The following is a 20,706-nucleotide window of genomic DNA, read 5'->3' as shown; positions in this document are numbered from 1 at the left end:
CGTCTATAAAAGTAGGAAAGATCACAATATGAAGATAAAGTTGGAATTCAAGAGGACAAACTGGGGCAAATATTCATTTATAGGAAGGGGAGTTAGGGATTGGAATAACTTACCAAGGGAGATGTTCAATAAATTTCCAATTTCTTTGAAATCATTTCGGAAAAGGCTAGGAAAGCAACAGATAGAGAATCTGCCACCTGGGCGACTGCCCTAAATGCAGGTCAGTATTGATTGATTGATTGAACACCTATCGAGGTATCTTATTGATCAGTACAACAGGTAAAGTGTTCACTGGCATCTTGGAAGAGAGGGTGTGATCAGTGGTTGAGAGGAAGTTGAATGAAAACCAGTGTGGTTTCAGACCACAGAGTGGCTGTCAGGATCAGATTTTCAGTACACACCAGGTAGCTGAAAAATGCTATGAGAGGAATAGACAGTTATGTTTATGTTTCACAGATCTAGAGAAAGCATATGACAGAGTACTGGGAGACTATGGGAATAAGGGTAGATTATTAAAATAAAGCAGAGGAATTTATGTTGACACTTGGGCTGCAGTGAGAATTGATGGTAGAATGAGTTCTTGTTTCAAAGTATTTACAAGAGTTAGACAAGGCTGTAATCTTTCACCTTTGTTGTTCATAGTTTATATGGATCGCCTGCTGAGAGGTATAAAGTGGCAGGGAGGGATTCAGTTAGGTGGAAACGCAGTAAGCAGTTTGACCAATACCGACAACTTGGTCTTAATGGCAGAATGTGCTGAAATCCTGCAGCCTAATATCATGGAACTTGAAAATGGTAAAATGAGTACTATATGAAAATTAGCTCTCCCAAGACTAAAGTAATGTCAGTAGGTAAGAAACCTAAGAGAACTGAATGTCAGGTTGGGAATACAAAGCTGGGAGAGGTAGACCATTTTGAAATATTTAGGATGTGTATTCTCCCAGGATGGTGCCATAGTATGTGAGACTGAATCAAGGTGCAGCAAGCTCGCGATCAACATTATTCTGTAAGATAGAAGTCAGCTCCTGGATGAAACTATCTTTACATTTGTATGTTTTCAGATGAACTTTGCTCTATGTGAGTGAAAGCTCGGTGGACTCAGGATATCTTATTCATAACTTAGAAGTAACAGAAATGAAAGTATCGAGAATAATTGCTGGTACCTTTTTATTTTGCGCTAGCTGCTTTACGTTGCACCGACACAGGTAGGTCTTATGGCGACGATGGGATAGGAAAGGGCTAGGAGTGGGAAGGAAGTGGCCGTGGCCTTAATTAAGGTACAGCCCCAACATTTGCCTGGTGTAAAAATGGGAAACCACGGAAGACCATCTTCAGGGCTGCCAACAATGGGGTTTGAACCCACTATATCTGGGATGCAAGCTCACAGCTGCGTGCCCCTAACCACACGGCCAACTCGCCCGCTGATTGCTGGTACAAATGGGTGGGAACAATGATAGGAGGGTACACAGAAGAAGGAGATAAAGGCTAAGTTAGAAATACACTCAATGGATGAAGCTGTATGCATAAACTGGCTCTGGTGGTGGGGACATGTGAGACTAATGGTGGAGGATAGGTTACCTAGGAAAATAATGAATTCTGCTGTGGAGGCTAAGAGAAGTACAGGGAGACCAAGATGATGATGGTTAGATTCAGTTTCTAATGATTTAAAGTTAAGAGGTGTAGAACTAAACGAGGTCCCAGAACTAGTTACAAATAGAGGATTGTGGCAGTGTTTAGTAAATTCACAAAGACTTGCAGACTGAATGCTGTAAGGCATAATGGTCTATAATGAAGATGTATGTAAGGCCTATGTATGTATGTTGAAATGTTGTCCTTTACTGAATGCAGATTGATTTCATTAAGCAGAGTGGAGAGTGATGAATGTCTGTGAAGTGGTGGGTGTTGCCATCTATGTGTTTGCAGAAGGCTGAGTGTTTGTTGGGTCTACTTGTGTTTTTGTGTCTTTGAACCTGGTGTGTAAATTATTTTTCATCTGGCCGATGTACCTAGTATTAAAATTTTATTCTTGGCATTTGACTTCATATATTCCTGATTTAGAGGAATGGTCTTTTTATTTAGATTACATTTACCAATTTGTTTTTGTAATGTGTTTTTTGTGCTGAATGCTATTTTAAATCCTTGCTTTTTGAATACGTAAGCAATTTTGTATGTATTTTAAATCACAAATTTAAGAGCTACGTATTTATTGTTTTTAGCTAAGGGTTTGTTTAGGTTTTATCATTGTTTTTTTAATAGCTGTTCTACTGTTTCAGGATAGCGGTTGTTTTCTATCGTAATTTGTTTTTATTACTTGTATTTCGTTGTTAAAACCTGTTTTGCTCATTGGTATGGTTATAGCTCTGTGTATCATTGCATTCAGTCCTGCTAATGTGTGTGCAAAACAGAAAATGTAATAACATTTGAACAATTATTAGAAGAGTGGACACAGGTTTTTAACATAAATGGCTTTACACTTCACAATAATATTGATCAATTCATTTAAAAAAGTGTATGATTTGATAGAATCTGATGAAGAATGAAACATGTCATTCTGTTTCAGTTAAGTTTTTTTTTCAATTATAATCTGTTAGTATATTTTCTTTTTCAGGTATTTTCTAAATTTTATTTATTCATAAATTAGTTTTGACAGACTGAATTATGATACAGATGTTGATTCTCATAGGGAACCTGTATGCGCTAGCCATGCGTCTTGGTGGGTGTGCTATTTACCAACTGATGAGCCCAACTTAGCACACTGGGGTAAAACGCTGGCAACCAGGAATGAGTTAGCTGGAAAATTTATAATGTCCAATAACGGACCATTTATATTGGTATTATAGACTGAAGTACGTAACAGTAATAAATTACAATAATGCTTCTCGTAACTTGGATATCACCAGCCCTAGTGTAAGCAAGCTGTTTTACTGATGTCACTGTGGATGACTTATTTTAGGGCAATGGGACATTGCTGGTCTTCATTGTTATGCACCTAGGTGTGTATAAAAGATGCCTGATAACCTCGTCTATTATCACTAGCAATTGTACAGAACTATTACCAGAGACTAGGACATAAACATAAGTACTAACCACACAGTCCTGAATTTGAGAAATACCCAGTGAGGGACTCATTAATCCAACCTCATATCTTGAATGTAGATTCCCGGTTCAATACAGAGCATGACTTGTTCAGCAATGAAGATGTGAATTATGATATGGCAAGATCATTATGATCATCAATGATGGCACCTACAACCAAGTTATTTCCTGCTGTTCAAATGTCTCCTCACAAAAGATAAAAATTCCCATCTCCAAACGAAACAATTAAAAATCTGGTATACAGAAACTGGGATAAAAATGATATTCGGGTAGCTCTATAGCAACATATCTCCTGGTAAACTACATTGCCGGAAAAACAAAATGTATTTCAAGAAAAGCATTATTTGATGAACCAAAATTACACACTAGTGCAATATACTCTCATGAACTTTTGCCCATAAAACACAATTTTAAGAACAAAAGTCATGTCAAAAATTGAATTAATGTAAGTTATGCACATTGGGCCACTAACACTGTCTGAATGGCCCTCCTACAAGCCACTGCAATCAAACACCTGATCACGGAACCTCCTGAACAGAACCCTGGACACTCGATAATGCGTGTATGACCTTTCGCATCAATATCAGCTTTCATCCTATCCAGCATGCTGGCAACTAAGGTCCGAACTTGTCCTACACATGCTCAGTAGGGTAGAGGTCAGTGCTACGAGCTGATCAGTAAAGAGTAACGACTCTTGGTTCATGCACATCAAGCAACATGGGGGCGTGCATTATCATGCATGAAAACGAAGTTTTCTCTAACATGAGGAGGCAAAAGGTATGACATGTTTGAGAAGAACCTTTTCTATATCTAAGTGGATTTGGTACTCCATGTTCATTGAACACTAGCAGAGTCCAGCCATTAGAAGTAATGCCTTTCTATACCATGATGGAACCGCTTCAAGCAGTTGTTGTTTTTGCTGAGAAGTTTCTGGCAGCATAACATTCCCCAAGTCTTCTACGCACTCTCCTTTCCAGTCAGAGATGTGAGAATGAACCTCAATTCATCAGTGAAGAGGACATTGATTCTGCACACAGTTCTGATATTCTCAAGCAAATCATATACAGGGTGTTCGATGCTGATATATCAACTCAGTGAAATGTATTCTTGAAACCAGATCTTCATCTCTTTTTCTTTTTTTTTACCATCTACTCAATAATTGTGACATTATGCACGTTCTCTAGGCGATTTCCAACCTCCACAGCTGTGACATGACTATCTTTTGGCACATGTAGAATTAGAAATCATGTCATTTCTGGTCCTTGTATTCTTTGGACGATCAGATCGAGGTTTCCTATGAAAAGTGATGATGCCTTACTGTCCTATATACACTAGTTGGTGATGTTCTTAGGACACCCGCAACATACTGAAAGCTGCACCCATAATCAATATCAATGCAACAGCTCTTGCAGCATTTTCTGAATTCAAGTCATCTTGTTAAAACTCTCTTTCACAAATCACAATGAACACTATGTGGAAAGCTTGTGAAATATATATGAAGACCGCCAAATATTCAGAAAACTGAACTGAGAATGTGGAGAAAAAAGAACTGGTGCCAAGGGAGAACAATGAATGATTTTCATTCACTGAAAGTTCAATGTGTCCTTTTCTTGTAAAAGTGATCTCTTTCCTTTCCACAAAGGTAGTAATATAACCATTATGAAGTATGTAATTCTTGAACACCAAATTATAATTACTTACAAAATCTAACTTTTTTTTTTTTTGGCCTGTCAGTGTATTAAAAAATCCAGCTACAAATGACCATAATTTTTACTAAGAGGATTTCAACATCTGCAGGACACATATAGATTCTCAATAGGCTTCAACCACTTCCCCTCAACTTTTCATAAAATTTAAAAAATACAGTTTTTATATTATTGATATCCGCATGTGTATAGGAATGATCAAGTTGTTTACACTAAATTATATTCTTAAATTAGAGAAATATTACATGAATACTCAGAGAAAAAATCAGTTGTGATCTCAGTTCACATACCAAGAAGAAAGGAGAAACAGGGGCTAATCTACCCCTTCTTGTGAATTATCACTAGTAATATGGCCAGCCAGCAAAGCAGTCAATGTTGAATGGGAGCCACAGATGGCATTTGCTACACTGTGAGATAAACTGATTGCATCAGCCTGGCTGTAGGAACCCAAACCCTGAGTATTCAACATCAAACTGTTATGTGGACTAGGACTTGCATCGTGCAGTCGCATGTATGGAGAAGTATCCGAATGCTGTGATCCCAATGTTGGCACAGAAGGACATTCCAGTAGTTCTAGAGCTTCATTTGGAGTTGGAGGGCCTGTGAAAACAAACAAACCTTATAAAGAATTTTGTAAATTTCCAGCAATTTTGCCCAGTGTATGGTGCAAAACCATAATCATGATTATATCAATTTCAGTCATAATAAAAGGAACAATAATAGGATAGACATAATTGCAGGTCAGTGTGGGAAGAGAGAGCACGGAGATATGAGATAAGACAAGGACAATCTCCACATCTTCAAACACTACTGTCTTTGAATGGGAAAACTCTCTCCTTATCAATCCAAGATCTTCTACATACATCTCTGCTCAGCCCCCAGCAAGTTCGTTCCTGGGTGGGCATTAACTCTCACTGAGAAGCCACCTTGACAGATCTTCCGTCTCGACACCGGAAGTGTAAGATAAGAAGAAAGCCAGATCGATACAGGAAAAAGGAAGAAACATATGATAAAGATAAATAGAGGTTAGTTTACAAAAATTTGGTTATGTTTATTTGTTCTTGGCCTCAAAAATGGTGGACGCTGGCAGGATATCAATGTTTACTTGGACTCGGTGGTGTGTGAGGCCTGATGGGACATTGAAGACAAAAGCGGGATGTATAAAGGCGGTAGCCATGTGTATGTATCATGTTTTGTGTCGTGTGCAATAAATAGTATGTTCTATCTTTGTGGTTAATACTAGTTCAGTGAATTAGTCCCTTAACGAAACAATATGGTGACCCCGACGTAATCATAACGCGTACAGTAAGAAAAGTTGCGATAGAATACGGTACGTAAGATTTCTTTTGTCAGTGAAAAATACCGGCACACGACCATGGAAAGATTAGTGAAACAACGTAAACCAATTCGGGCGTCGTTTACAAAGGTGTATAACGAACTAATGCAAAGTTTAACTAGTGAAGTAGTTGAGCTGGAATCGGCACAGAAGATGCTGATGAAACTGGAGAGGTTAAGTGCTGACCTTTCCCCACTAGATGAAAAAATATTAGAACATTGGAACAAGAGGACGATGTTTATAACCGTGAGTACGAGGCAATTGAAACATATAGAGACAATTTGGACGAAGTTAAGTTAAAGATGACGAATTTATGTACTGAAAATGTAGGCATAGTTAAAGATCACAGATCGGATATTTCATCTACAGCTAAAAAGAATTTAAAACTACCTAAGTTGGAACTAGCCAAGTTTGGGGGGGAAATAAAGGATTGGCTCGGATTCTGGAGCATGTTTAAAAGAATCCATGATGATTGTGATATAGAATCTGAAGATAAATTTCAGTATCTGATTCAGTGCACCAAACCTGACAGTCGAGCCAGAGAGCTGGTAAATAGCTTCCCTGCCACTGCCGAAAACTATCCAAAGGTTATAGAGTGTATGAAGGAACGCTTTGGACGTGAAGATCTTTTGACTGAGTATTACGTTAGGGAGCTTATTGGGTTAGTTATCCAGAATGTGTTCCATAAGAAAGATAAATCAGGGATAGCCGCTTTGTATGATACACTAGAGAGCAAGTTAAGAGCATTAGAATCCATAGGTGTAACCAGAGATAAATATGGGTCAATGTTGTTCCCCCTGGTAGAATCGTGCTTACCTGAAGATGTTTTAAGGGTATGGCTCAGAAATCAATCGTCAGGGAATGAAGATTTTATCAGTCCACATAAAGATAAACTGGAGACTCTTCTTAATTTCCTTAAACGTGAAGTGGAGGGAGAAGAAAGGATTACCTTTGCGCAGGCAGGTTTCAGTTTAGCCGATAGGAAAAAGCAAGAGAAGGGAAGAGGGAAAATTTCTGAAGATACATCGCTACCAACTGCGAGTTCATTGTTCTCTGCGAAATTCGATGGCAAGAAGCGAAAGTGTGTGTTTTGCAGTAAACCACATGAGAGTAAGGAATGTCATCTTGCTCAACAAATGAGCTTGGAAGAAAAGCGTAACAAACTAGCCAAAGAAAACTGTTGTTTTGCATGTCTGAAGTTAGGGCACAGAGCCAAGAATTGCAAGGCACACATTCGATGCCCCTTGTGCACTAACCCTCATGTTGTTATTATGTGCCATAAACTAAATGTGAAAGGGGCTGAAGAGAAACTTGAACCTAGAACTCGGGAAGGTGGGGAAAACCAGAGCAATATCTCCATGAACATTCAGAGTGCCACAAAGGAGGTGTTTCTTCAAACATTGTGTATCAAGCTAACACATAAGGGGAAACAGAAGAAGGTCCGGGCATTGATAGACAGTGGATCCCAGAGATCCTACATCTTGAAGAAGACGGCTGAGGAAATGGGATACAAACCTTTGAAAACAGAGACGATGATTCATAAGTTGTTTGGAGGCGCTGAGACCTGTGAAGAAGACCACCATGTGTACAACGTAGAGGTGAGCAGCTGCGATGGTTCATATAGTACAACATTGCAGTTAATCGATCAGAAGGTAATTTGTGGTAAAATTCCAAAGTTGAAGTTTGGGCCCTGGATGAAGGAGATGAGAGAGAAAAAGATATGGCTCTCAGATGTGGGAAGTGATCCAACTGACGTGGAGGTTCTTCTAGGAGCTGATGTTGCTAGAAATATTTTGATGGATGAAATGCATAAGCTTGAATCAGGATTGGTAGCCGTTAGGACTGCGCTTGGCTGGACAGTGACAGGCAGACTGAAGGAAGTGGAGAAGGACACTCTAGCTCCATATACAACCTCACTGTTCATTCAATCTGCCTCGATAGCTGACTTATGGAACCTGGATACCATAGGCATATCTGATCCAGTGGAAAACAAATCGAGAGAAGAAATGGAAGAAGCCGCACGTAACTACTTTCAAAATACAGTAAGAATTAATGGCGATGGCCGATATGAAGTTGCGTTACCTTGGCTGGAGAGCCGTCAGTATCTACGGAACAACAAGGAGATAGCGGAAAAGAGATTGATCTCTGTTTCGAACAGGCTGATCAAGGAAGGAAAGTTTGAGGAATATGGAAAGGTGTTTCAGGAGTGGGTAAATGAGGACATCATTGAAGAGGTTCCAGAGGAAGAAAACAAAGATCGATGTTACTACTTACCACATCGAGGAATATTTAAAGACAACTCTACCACTAAGGTGAGACCAGTTTTTGATGGCTCCTGCAAGTCAAAGGATACGCCTTCATTGAATGAGTGCCTCGAGACAGGACCTAATTTGCTACTACAAATCCCCACACTTCTTTTGATGTTTCGGAAGAATAGGATAGGGGTGATTTCGGATATTAGAAAGGCTTTTCTTCAGATATCTGTCCAAGAAACAGACCGTGATTGGTTACGCTTCTTATGGTGGAAGGATATAGAGAGAAGAGAATTAAAGGCATTTCGTCACTGCCAAGTAGTATTTGGACTGAATTGCAGCCCATTTCTGCTGGAAGCAGTGTTAGATCTACACTTGAAACATAGTACAGACTACCGAGGGACAGCTGAAAAGTTGAGAAACTCCTTTTATGTCGATAATTGCATCACTTCTGTGGACAATGAGGAGGAATTATGTATGTTTATGGAAGAATCTACTGCATTGCTGAGCAGAGCACGGTTCGATCTTCGTAACTGGGAGCACACATGGCTAAATTCTTCTGAAAGAGATTCATCCGCTTCTGAGGTAACTTCAGTGTTAGGTCTTCGATGGAATAAAGCAAGAGATGTTCTTTCTTGTGAACAAATTGACGTATCGAGGATTGGTGAGAAGATCACTAGAAGGAATGTATTGGCTGCTGCCCAGAGCATCTTTGACCCCATCGGTTTTACTTGCCCTGTCTCTATAGTACCCAAGTTGCTGTTACAGGAAAGTTGGCGGAAGAAAATGAGCTGGGATGAAGAAATGGAGGACGAAATGAGGAAAAAGTTTGAAAATTGGCTTCAAGAACTGAACGTATTGCCTGATATTAAAATTCCTAGACAAATAGCACCTTGTGAAACACAGGAATCTTGGAGCCTTCACACATTTTGCGATGCGAGCGGCGTAGCATATGCCGCAGTTGTATTCCTTCGATCACAAGATGGTCAAAATTCAAATGTAACACTCTTACAGGCGAAATCTCGTGTAGCACCTCTGAAGAAAACTACTATTTCTCGGTTGGAACTCTTAGCTTGTTCAATTGCAGCTCGTCTTGCTTCCTCCGTAAAGGCAAGTTTAGGAATTGGAGACCTTTCAACTTATTATTGGACGGATTCGACAACAGCGCTCTGCTGGATCAAGAGGAAAGAAGTCTGGGGAACTTTCGTGGCCAACCGGGTGAAGGAAATTAAACAATTGTCGAGCCCTGATAGTTGGAATCATGTGCGTGGAGTGAATAATCCGGCTGACCTACCCTCCAGGGGATGCTCCGCTACCAAACTCCTGATGTCGAAATGGTGGGAGGGTCCTCAGTGGCTAAGATGCCCCAGTTCTGAGTGGCCTAATGACGATGTCATGCCTGATGAAGAAAAGGTCAACGAAGAGAAAAGGAAAGGACCTTCTACTGTTTTAGTTTCTGCAAAACCAGAAGAAAAATGGTATCTTCATTATTTTTTCAAAGTACACGAAAGTTGTCAGGATGACAGCTTGGATTTTGCGATTCATCCACAACACGGCCGGAAGGAGAGGACGACACACTTCAAAGGAACTTGAAGTGGAAGAGTTGCAAATGGCTGAAAGGAGGCTATGGAAGATTGTGACGCAAGAGATGCTTGGAGAAAAGGAGCGGTCGTCCCTCAAATCTCTCAATGTGTTTGAAGATGAAAGTGGGTTACTTCGGGTCAAGACGAGGTTAATAAGAAGAAAGGATGAAGAATTATTCCTTACTCCCATTCTGATACCTGCAAACCATAAGCTAGTTCACATGATGATTATGGAGAAACATTTGGAATTGTCTCATGCTGGAGTACAAGTTCTGCTCTCTACTTTGCGAGAGCGGTTTTGGATCGTCAGTGGTAGGAGAACCATAAGAAAGGTGATTTCTGGCTGTGTCAAGTGTAGAAGATACCAAGTGAAAGGAATTACCACAGAGGTCGCACCTTTGCCTGAGGATCGAATTCGAGATGCTTCTGTTTTTGAGATTGTAGGGGTGGATTTGGCTGGCCCATTACATCTCCGCGGGGGTGAAAAGGCATGGATAGTGATATTCACATGTGCTGTTTACAGAGCTGTACACTTTGAGCTCATCAGGACTTTGTCTACTCCAGGGTTCCTTCAAGCGTTACGAAGATTTATTGCTCGGAGAGGGAGACCAAATGTTATTTACAGTGATAATGGAAGGAATTTTGTGGGAGCTGAAAATGCGTTCCGTGATCTTGACTGGACGAAAGTGAGTGTAGAAGCTAGTTGTCTGAGAATCGCTTGGAAATTCAATCCTCCCACAGCTGCATGGTGGGGAGGGTTTTGGGAACGTATTGTTCAGATGCTAAAGAAGTTGTTGCGACGAATCTTAGGTCGTTCCTCTTTGGATTACGAGGGACTGTTGACAGTATTAATGGACACTGAAGCAGTTATTAATTCCCGACCGTTGACTTACTTATCTGAAGACAGTGATGATTTACTAGCATTGACTCCAGCAATGTTTCTTCAGGATATTCCTAGGGTGGGAGTGCCCGATATTGATCACATTGATCAGATAAGCCACGGAAAGAGATTCAGATATATGCAGCATCTGAGGACAGAATTACGTAAAAGATTCAGGATAGAGTACTTAGGACAATTTAAACCGGGGAAAGGTCAGACGAACCCTCGTCGAGAGTTAAAGGTTGGGGAAGTAGTGATCCTTGGAAGTAATGGAGCACGTAGAATGGACTGGCCTTTAGGAAGAGTGGTTGCTGTATATCCTGGGAAGGACAATGTCATCAGGGTGGTCAAGGTGAAGACTGCTGGTGGTGAGTTGGACAGGCCTGTGCAGAACATCTATCCACTGGAAGCAACTCCCATTACTGAGTGGCAGAATGAAGAAGAGGTCCAGGAGAAGAGCCCTGCTGTGCCTGTCTCTAGCAGAACTGTTCCACGAGTGGTTACTACAAGATGTGGGAGGAAGATACGAATCCCATCTCGTCTCAGTTTGTAGATTTTTCTTTGCTTTGTTTTGTTTTGGTTGTGAATTTAGTGGTTTTAATCATGTGATTAAAAGGTGGGAGGATGTTACGAAAATTTGGTTATGTTTATTTGTTCTTGGCCTCAAAAATGGTGGACGCTGGCAGGATATCAATGTTTACTTGGACTCGGTGGTGTGTGAGGCCTGATGGGACATTGAAGACAAAAGCGGGATGTATAAAGGCGGTAGCCATGTGTATGTATCATGTTTTGTGTCGTGTGCAATAAATAGTATGTTCTATCTTTGTGGTTAATACTAGTTCAGTGAATTAGTCCCTTAACGAAACAGGAAGAGAGAGCACAGAGATATGAGATAAGACAAGGACAATCTCCACATCTTCAAACACTACTGTCTTTGAATGGGAAAACTCTCTCCTTATCAATCCAAGATCTTCTACATACATCTCTGCTCAGCCCCCGGCAAGTTCGTTCCTGGGTGGGCATTAACTCTCACTGAGAAGCCACCTTGACAGATCTTCCGTCTCGACACCGGAAGTGTAAGATAAGAAGAAAGCCAGATCGATACAGGAAAAAGGAAGAAACATATGATAAAGATAAATAGAGGTTAGTAAAAGATTAGGAACATAGGACAAACACAAAAGAAGAAAAGGTTGCTACTGAGACAGTGTAAGTATTGAAAAGGAACAAACAAGTGTTAAATCACTGACACATGTTTGTTCCTTTCCAGTACTTATATCACTTTCATTTACCATGGATGTACTCTTGCTTTGTGAGCAACCATTTAAGGATTTTTAAGCAAGAAAGCAACAAAAATGAATATAAAATAGACTAATGCAAACAATTTTTTGTGTGAATGGAAACAATCACATATTATTCATTATTACAATTAACTACATTCTGTATCGATACTTTTCCATTAAAATTTAGTTCACTTATAAGTTTCTCATACTTCTCATTAATATAAATCATACAAACTAGGAAGGAGGAAATGAACAAACAACAGAATACATGTCATGACAAACTGCTGTGAGCAGAGAAAGCAACAGAATGAGAGAGTAAAACAAACATAAAAACATGACAGGACAAGGATAAACTTCACATCTTCTTTAAAGATGGGCTTTCCTTTTATCAATCCCGATCTACTTCTTTCCAGTCAATGACAAACTTGTTTCTTCTTTCTGTTTGTTGAAATTTCATTACTTATATCGCACCTAATGGATTCCATTTTTACATCTGTATTTGTCTTGTGTTTCTGGTCTTTTAGCATCTGTACAAATATTTATGTCCTTTTGCTTCTTCCATACTCATATTTATTAGGCTCTCCCATATCAAAACAGAATAATTCTCAAGAACGGTCCTCTCGAGGAGTAATGATGCTTGCCCATGGATGTACTCTTGCTTTGTGAGCAACCATTTAAGGATTTTTAAGCAAGAAAGCAACAAAAATGAATATAAAATAGACTAATGCAAACAATTTTTTGTGTGAATGGAAACAATAGGTTCTGTTTTTGAGATTGTAGGGGTGGATTTGGCTGGCCCATTACATCTCTGTATGGGTGGGCTGTGGTGTGAGGTTTGTGTGAATGGAAACAATTCCGAACAGTGTGTGCAAATCTAGCTGTAAATTTCATAAAATGTCGTTTTTAACACTAGAACTGCCGAACTTTCCTCATACCTATAAAGGCCGCAGGTGGTCATTTTGACCGCTGCCTTTTAGTGACATATATCTAGAATCCAGAATTTGGGAAACATGCAAATGTTGATTTTTTAAATTTTAAAACAACATAGTTAACAATTGGGTAGTATTGTGTACAGATCAATCCATTGTTAAATATTAATAATTGTTCATATTCTCTCACTTCTAATAGGTAACAATGAAATATTTTGGCCGATTTGCTACTGAACACCTTTGTAAAAACTTATGATAAAAATAACAGTCTCTATTTGTTTACAAGCCTATTTAGGCACTTGACAAGTAATTTATGCAAGTTATTACCTTACATGAACATTTTCAACAGACTACTTTGTTGAACGAAGAACATGTGTCAGAGGTTTTGTTCGGTTTACAATTGGAGTTCACTTGACATTGTCGTCGCTTATGACTGGCACACTGGACCCAAGTCTGAGGCTCAGGCTGAAAAAGTGTAGGGTTTACTCAACTGGGATCTTGTCTTCACAAAATCAGATCTTAGTTATTGTATTACTTCAAGAATATAATCATGTCAAGGGATTCTCTGTCTCGTAACTTCCTTGTAGACTACCCATGAATTTACTGCTGCTAGATCAAGTACGTTCTAAAATACGTTCACAGGCCACCTTCGGCATCCAGTCCTAGTGGTGTATTTACGCGCCATTTGATCAGCTACATCCACCCCATACTTAGTTCCGTTATAAAATTCAGTAGTAGCCTACTAGGCAGCTTCTTGTTATCTTCACTGACTTGAACACTCGGGTGTAGAATGTTATGGGATCCCCCTGTTTTCACTAACACTATGGCAAGAAACAGGTTGAAAGAAATTCTAAGGTATTTGTACTTTGATCTCCGTAAAACTAGATCCACTCGTTTGCAGACAGATACATTTGCTTTGGCGTCTGCTATCTGGAATAGATTTATTGAGAATTGTTGTGCATGCTATAAACCAGGAGCAAATGTCGCAGTTGATGAGCAACTTTTCCCCAGCAAAGCTCCGTGCAGGTTCACCTAGTATATGGCCAACAAGCCAGATACATTTTCCATAAAATTCTGGCTACTGGTAGACATTGATTCTAAGTATGTGTGCAATGGGTTTCCTTACCTTGGGAAAGAGAAAATGCGACCTGCCAATGAGTCAATGCCTGAAAATATTGTCATGAAACTTATCGACCCATACCTCACGAAAGGATCTAACGTGGTCCACTGATAACTTCTTTATATAGGTGGAATTCGCTGAGAGACTGAAAGAGAAGAAAACTAGCATTGTTCAATCAATCAATCGAGTGAGGAAGGAAATCTCGCAGTCAATCAAAGCACTACGTATGAATCTGTGAGAGAGTGTAGTACTTCAGAAAGAAGATCACTCTACTCCCACAGTATATCAAGGAAAAGTGAACAAGAAAGTACTTCTGATAAAGAAGACCACATGTGATCTATGGCTAGACTAGTAAGTTTATAAGCTCCACGGGCGTATAACAAAGCATTAAAAGCATCTAATTCTTCCAGAGAAATAGACCAATTGTTGTCCATTGTCTGTCTATGAGCTTTGGTCTCTGTGCACATCTTTATATGCTTCAACATGGGTGCATCAGTGAATAAAGGCCAGGCACTAACCTTGCTATTAGTCTCTACATTACGCTTAGCGTGAAAAGTAGGCCCTGCTGCCTCTTTCAGTACATTCTGAACAGCCATCCTTCCAGGGGGTTCCCACTACTGTCGATAACAGTCCAAATAGTTGTTCCATCCTTACCACATAGCTGATCCCCTGGTGTAAATGAAGGAGACTTTACCAGTTCATCCTCTGCTTCAAGATTGATCACGGATGGTTGAAGGAGTAACTGAGTCTATCGTAGGTGTGAAGTCCACTGTGTGAATGTTTTCATTAGCCAAATAACTATCACTATCTGACATATTACCACACTGTTGAGGTATAAAATCCTCATCTTCGCACCTGATTCATCATCTCCTAGCTTTTCAAGTTCTGCTAATAACTGAACAGGAGTAAGTTTTTGCCACCGAGCCATTATTACGCACTATACTACACAAGGGACAGGCACTAACTCGTCCACTCACGACCACTGCTAGAGGCATACTATTCAGTTACATCATACGCGCCTATAGCGCCACTTGTAAATATATCACAGGAAGCAAGCAGTGATCAGAATACAGCTCTCCGTATCAAGGAAGTGAAGCGGTCAAAATGACCGCTTATGGCCTTCTTAGGTAAAACGGGCAATATCGGTGTTCCCTTATCATCTACGGATGTAATTTTTGGCATGAATGTACATAACCCTAAAAGATTAAAAGTCACGAAAGCACAACCTCGTGCTTAAAAAATTACGAGCGTGGAAATACCTTGAAATTCGCTAACAGTCAAAATGACCGCTCTGGCCGTTCTAGTGTTAATAAACTGTGCATCATATTCTGACATTGAGCTTGACAAACTGTAAAATTGCATTTCTAGTCTTGACAACATCAGTTGTAAAATGATGCAATATTTTGACCTTGTTAAACATACGGTATTAATATTAAGCAGACAGGCTGGAACATACCAAAACTTCAACCTGCAGGCAAGTACTGAAGACTGCTAGGAACAGACAGGTCAGTTTGTGAGGGACATCAAAACAGTGCTGTATGTTATGCATAAGAGAATGTTAGCACTACTGCATGCACAAGGGCATGAAGGAGGGCAAGAATACTGACAACATGGCTAAACATGCAAAGACAACAGTAAATGTGATTTAATGACTATGCAGGTGTGATTCAACCAATATAATGAAGAATCACCTTGGAGAGCTATTTTAAGTCCTTCATTATTTTAGTGCTAAGGATGTATCTATTGGATTTATGCCTAGTCAAGTATACAATCTTATCTTCCTAACATACATTTTAAATTTTATGGAGACAAAAGATGAGAAAACTCCTAATACCACACCATAGTTCAAAAACAGAAGCAAAATATGTATACCTTTACTACGAGCATGAAACCTAGCTTTACTTAAATCAAATACAAAGAGATAGGAACATAAACAGGATAAACATAATAACAGGTCAGCACAAAAAGAGGGAACAGGAACACTAGAAAACGGCCAACTTGAAAACAAATGGACGAGGACAATCTCCACAGCTTCTCACTTATTCTTCCTGGCTTTCCCCCCGAACTTATTGAGGTTGGCTCTTGATGTGGCTTTGACTCAGTTTTATAACTGAATGCCCTTCATGACACCAAACCCTATATGGAAAGATATATTCACTACTGTGTGTTTCTGTGATGGCTGGTAGTATGTGTTGTATGTAAATGAAGAGAAGTGCATTAAGACGAATACAAACAGCCAGTGCCTGAACCAAAGAAATTAACCATACGCAGTTAAAATCCCCAGCCTGGCCGGGACTATAATCTAGGACCCTCTGAACTGACAGCCAGTACATTTGACTATTCAGCTGAGGAGCCAAATCACAACTTCATACACTGCTATCTTAAAGGAGATATGCTCTCCCTTCATCAATCCTAGTTCCACATCAATTTCTTCTCAGCACCCAAAGAGCTTCTTTCCACTTCCCAGTTTCATGAAGAGAGTGAGCTTCAATGCTCAGTGAGAGGGACACGTTGACAGATCTTGTCTTTTTGTGGGGAATGTGGGATAAGGAGGAGGCCAGATTAAGACAGAAAAACAGAAGAGGCAAAATGATAACAATGAATACAGTTGATAAAACAATAGTCACATAATACGAACATACAAGGAAAAAAGAGAAAAAGGAACCTGAGTCAATATAAATAATAGCAAGGAACATACAAGTGACTAATCAAATCATATATAGAATGACAGAAACATGAATAGGGACATATAATACAGTAATTACAGTGATAGCTCCTATACTTAGCATATAATTTCTCTTACAGCACCAGCACATATACAATTTTTTCTTAGTTTTTTTAATATTTTTTCTCTTTCTGACCCTTTCTTTCCATGGTTAACGTACTCACTTTCTGCAAGGATATCCCTTTTTTCAACACTCTTACTAACCCAACTATAACAGTTGCTATAAAAAAAAACATATATGACAACATACAATACAACAGTCACATTGACCTACCTGAATCTAGAACTGTAGCTGGTGGTGTCATGGCTGATGACACACAGTCTCCAAGGCCCATTCTTCCTTGCATCTGAGAAAATAAACATAAATGTTAGATGAAAATCTTAACTATGTTCCCATCAATACTCAAAAATGGTCATCGCATTTATCCTATTGTATTCTGTATCCTGTGTATTCTTTTTCATGCTCCTATCTTTCTATATAAGACTTGATTTGTCTGTTTTTTGCTCTTTTCCATAATTTATAAAGGCACAATAGGGTAAGATAATTCAGGAAAACAAAAAAACCACCTTGACAGTGTTGCCTGTATAAAATTTTGTTCTATAACTTCATAAAAGCTAGGATGATTTAAATTTGGATGATGTACTTTACAGTCAATCATTTCTTTCTTGGTCACATGAATACCATTATAACACTTGCCCATTTTGGACTTCTAAGTGCATAGGAATTATCACGTTAGACAGTCCCTTCAATCAGTTTAGGAATGCACTTAGTAGGAAATGAACGGTCTAACCTAGGTCCAGAGGGGTCTAACGACCATGTCTATGAAAACATTTAACTGAAAACTGGCATTGCTTATTTTTTGTTATCTATGCTTAATTTCATATATTTAGTTTGTATACATATTTAATGTGAGGGGCTGCCTGACCGAGGCGGTAAAGGAGTACTTGGTTCGCCCAGAAGGACCTGGGTTCGAATCCCTGTCAGGAAGTTGTAAAATTTAAGAAATGAGATTTCCACTTCCGGAGGTGCATATGGCCCTGAGGTTCACTCAGCCTACACCAGAAATGAGTACCAGGTTAATCCCTGGGGGCAAAGGCGGCCGGACGTAGAGCTAACCACTCTACCCCATTAAGTGCCGAGGTTATGAATAGTGGAAGCCTTTACCTTCCACCACTTCCAGGGCCTTCATGGCCTGCACGGAGATGACTTTGCTTTGCTTTTACATATTTAATGTCTGATGTAGAACAAGCTTTGGATATACTGTACATTTCACTATACAGATTTACTTCTTTGCCTGAGGTCCTAAGTCAACTTAAAGACATCATACACTGAAGGAAATGGAAATTGCAACACCCAGAAGGAGTGGTATTACATTGCTGCAATTGAACATGCAGGACGAGTGTTCGGTTGTGATTCGATGATTACACTTTCAGGTCCCTCTGACTGCAAGTTTGGACAACAATCAATACAGGATGTGCCCACCACGAACTGCAATACATTGATGAATTCGTCGAGGCATGGAGTCAATAAGTCCCTGGATCACTTCCTGAGGAATTGTGGCCCATGCTTGCTGCACTGCACGGGTCAGTTGTTCCAGAGTTGTGGGTGGCTGAGGACGGTTGGCCAGTTGTTGACCCATCATGTCCCACACATGTTCAATAGGACTGAGGTCCGGGGATCTGACGGGCCATTCTATGGTTGTGATGTCGTGGAGAGCTCCTCTGGAGATGCGTGCAGTGTGAACCCGGGCATTGTCCTGCTGAAACATCCCATTAGCAATGTTCGCCATCATAGGGACAACCACTGGATTGAGTACCCTATCAACGTACTGTCGAGCAGTCATAGTGCCCACAACAAGCACTAATTATGATTTCACATTAAAGCCAATAGCTCCCCAGACCATAATTCTTGGTGATGGCCCTGTATGCCTCTCGACAATAAGATCTGGGCGGCCCCTCTCCCCGGTACATCGGCGCACACGATTCCAGCGATCACTGCGGGCAAGACAGAAGCGCGATTCATCACTAAAGACGACCTTATGCCATTCGTCGACCCACGTCGATCTTTCTTGACACCAGGCCAGTTTTACACGTCACTGTTGTGGGGTCAATGGAACACCTTCTGCAGGGACATGGGCTCGTAAGCCAGCTGCACGCAGGTGATTACCAACTGTTTGTTGTGTAACGTGGGGTGCCACAGATGCTCGAATTTGCGCTGCTGTTGCATGGGGTTCCATCCGGGCCATCCGAATGATGCGGCGATCCTCTCTCACAGTTGTCTGTCGCGCCGGGCCAGTGCCAGGTCTACGAGTGTGGGTACCTTCATTTGACCACTGCTGCCATACGCATTGTACCGTAGATGCCTGTCGGCCAACACGTGCAGCGACAGTCCTTAGCGATAATCCAGCCTCACACAGCCCAATTATCCGAGCCCTATCGAACGGCGACAGTTGTTGATAGCGTGCTCTTCTCTGTTGTCGAGGCATGTTTCACGGGGAACACTTCACCGCACAGACTGCAAGTCAACTACGCTACACCAGAGTCCATATACTGGAGTTGATTCCTCCGCGACCAATCACGTGGGGAGACCTGTAGCAACAATCCAATGGGTCTGAAACTTTGATCGTTTACATACCTACATGGCATCGTTCCATACCTTGAAAATCAACACAAACAACCAATGTCTTCATGGTGTTGCAATTTCCATTTTCTTAAGTGTATTAGGACAAGATCATAACCATAATTTTGTTATTATATGTATTTTAATGTTATAATTATTCCTGCAACATTGTCTTTGTCTGGTATACATATGTTTTAGTTATCACATAATCTGCTTGATTTTTATTTGGCTGACAATGGCCACTAAGTGGCTGAAACTAGTCCCAAGACTGATGTAATTTATTTACTTGATTGCACTTCAATACAGAAATTTATAGCTTATAATATCAACTACAGTACTAAGCGATCGCATTTCGTCTTGGCTAAGAGAGGAATTACTGTCCTTCTCAGGATTGAAACAACTTACGTGCTCTAATGCAGTACTCCCCACTATAATCACAAAGAATGGGTACTGTCCACCTAATCAATACTTTATTATATCTTGTTACTAAGCAGTATTGATTAGGTGGACAGTACCCATTCTTTGTGATTATAGATACTAAGTATCAATACAGACATGAAACTGATAGATTACAGTACTCCCTACTGTTTTCCTGCCTGGCTGGTCAAGCAGTAGTAAGTGGTAGAGACGGTAGAAATGAACATGCCTGGTCCATAGCATTCAGCAATTTCTCCAGTACCTCTGCAGACTCAGACAAAATAACAATCTTCTTCTTCTTTTATTACCGCTTTTTCCCATACCTATGGGGTCGCAGGTGCAAACTGTGTCACACATGTGGATTTGGTCTTGTTTTTACAGCTGAATGCCCTTCCTGATGCCAACCCTATAATGGAGGGATGTAATCACTATTGCATGTTTCTGTGGTGGTTGGTAGTGTGGTATGTTATCTGAATATGATGAGGGGAGTGTTGGGACGGACACATAAAGCCAGTCCCCGAGCCAGAAGAATTAATCAGAAACAATTAAAATTCCCGACCCTGCCACGAATCGAACCCTGGACCCTTTGAACCGAAGACCAGTATGCTGACCATTCAGCCAATGAGTCGGACTCAGACAAAATAACAATATCATCAGCAAATCTCACAGTTTTGATTTCCTCTCTATGGGTTGTGATTCCTTTTCCAAATTTTTCTTTGATTTCCTTCACCACCTGTTTTATACAGACCCCGAAAACAAGAG

The 20,706-nt window shown here is 40.2% G+C and overlaps 1 protein-coding gene across 1 annotated transcript in view; it reads right to left on the bottom strand.

Annotated features, from left to right (window-relative positions):
- Positions 1 to 5,115: 5,115 nt before the first annotated feature.
- LOC136863262 (uncharacterized) overlaps positions 5,116 to 20,706 on the bottom strand; it is a 171,424-nt gene continuing 155,833 nt past the window's right edge. Inside the window, exons 7-8 of the mRNA XM_067139645.1 lie at positions 17,182 to 17,254; positions 5,116 to 5,402 (exon numbers count right to left, since the gene is read on the bottom strand). Coding sequence (XP_066995746.1) covers positions 5,116 to 5,402; positions 17,182 to 17,254 — 360 coding nt within the window. The remainder of the gene's footprint in view (positions 5,403 to 17,181; positions 17,255 to 20,706) is intronic.

This window comes from Anabrus simplex, chromosome 2, assembly GCF_040414725.1.
Source record: "Anabrus simplex isolate iqAnaSimp1 chromosome 2, ASM4041472v1, whole genome shotgun sequence".
NCBI lineage: Eukaryota > Metazoa > Arthropoda > Insecta > Orthoptera > Tettigoniidae > Anabrus > Anabrus simplex.
Note: the sequence above shows the minus strand (reverse complement) of the source record. Positions and strands in the feature narration are given on the sequence as shown.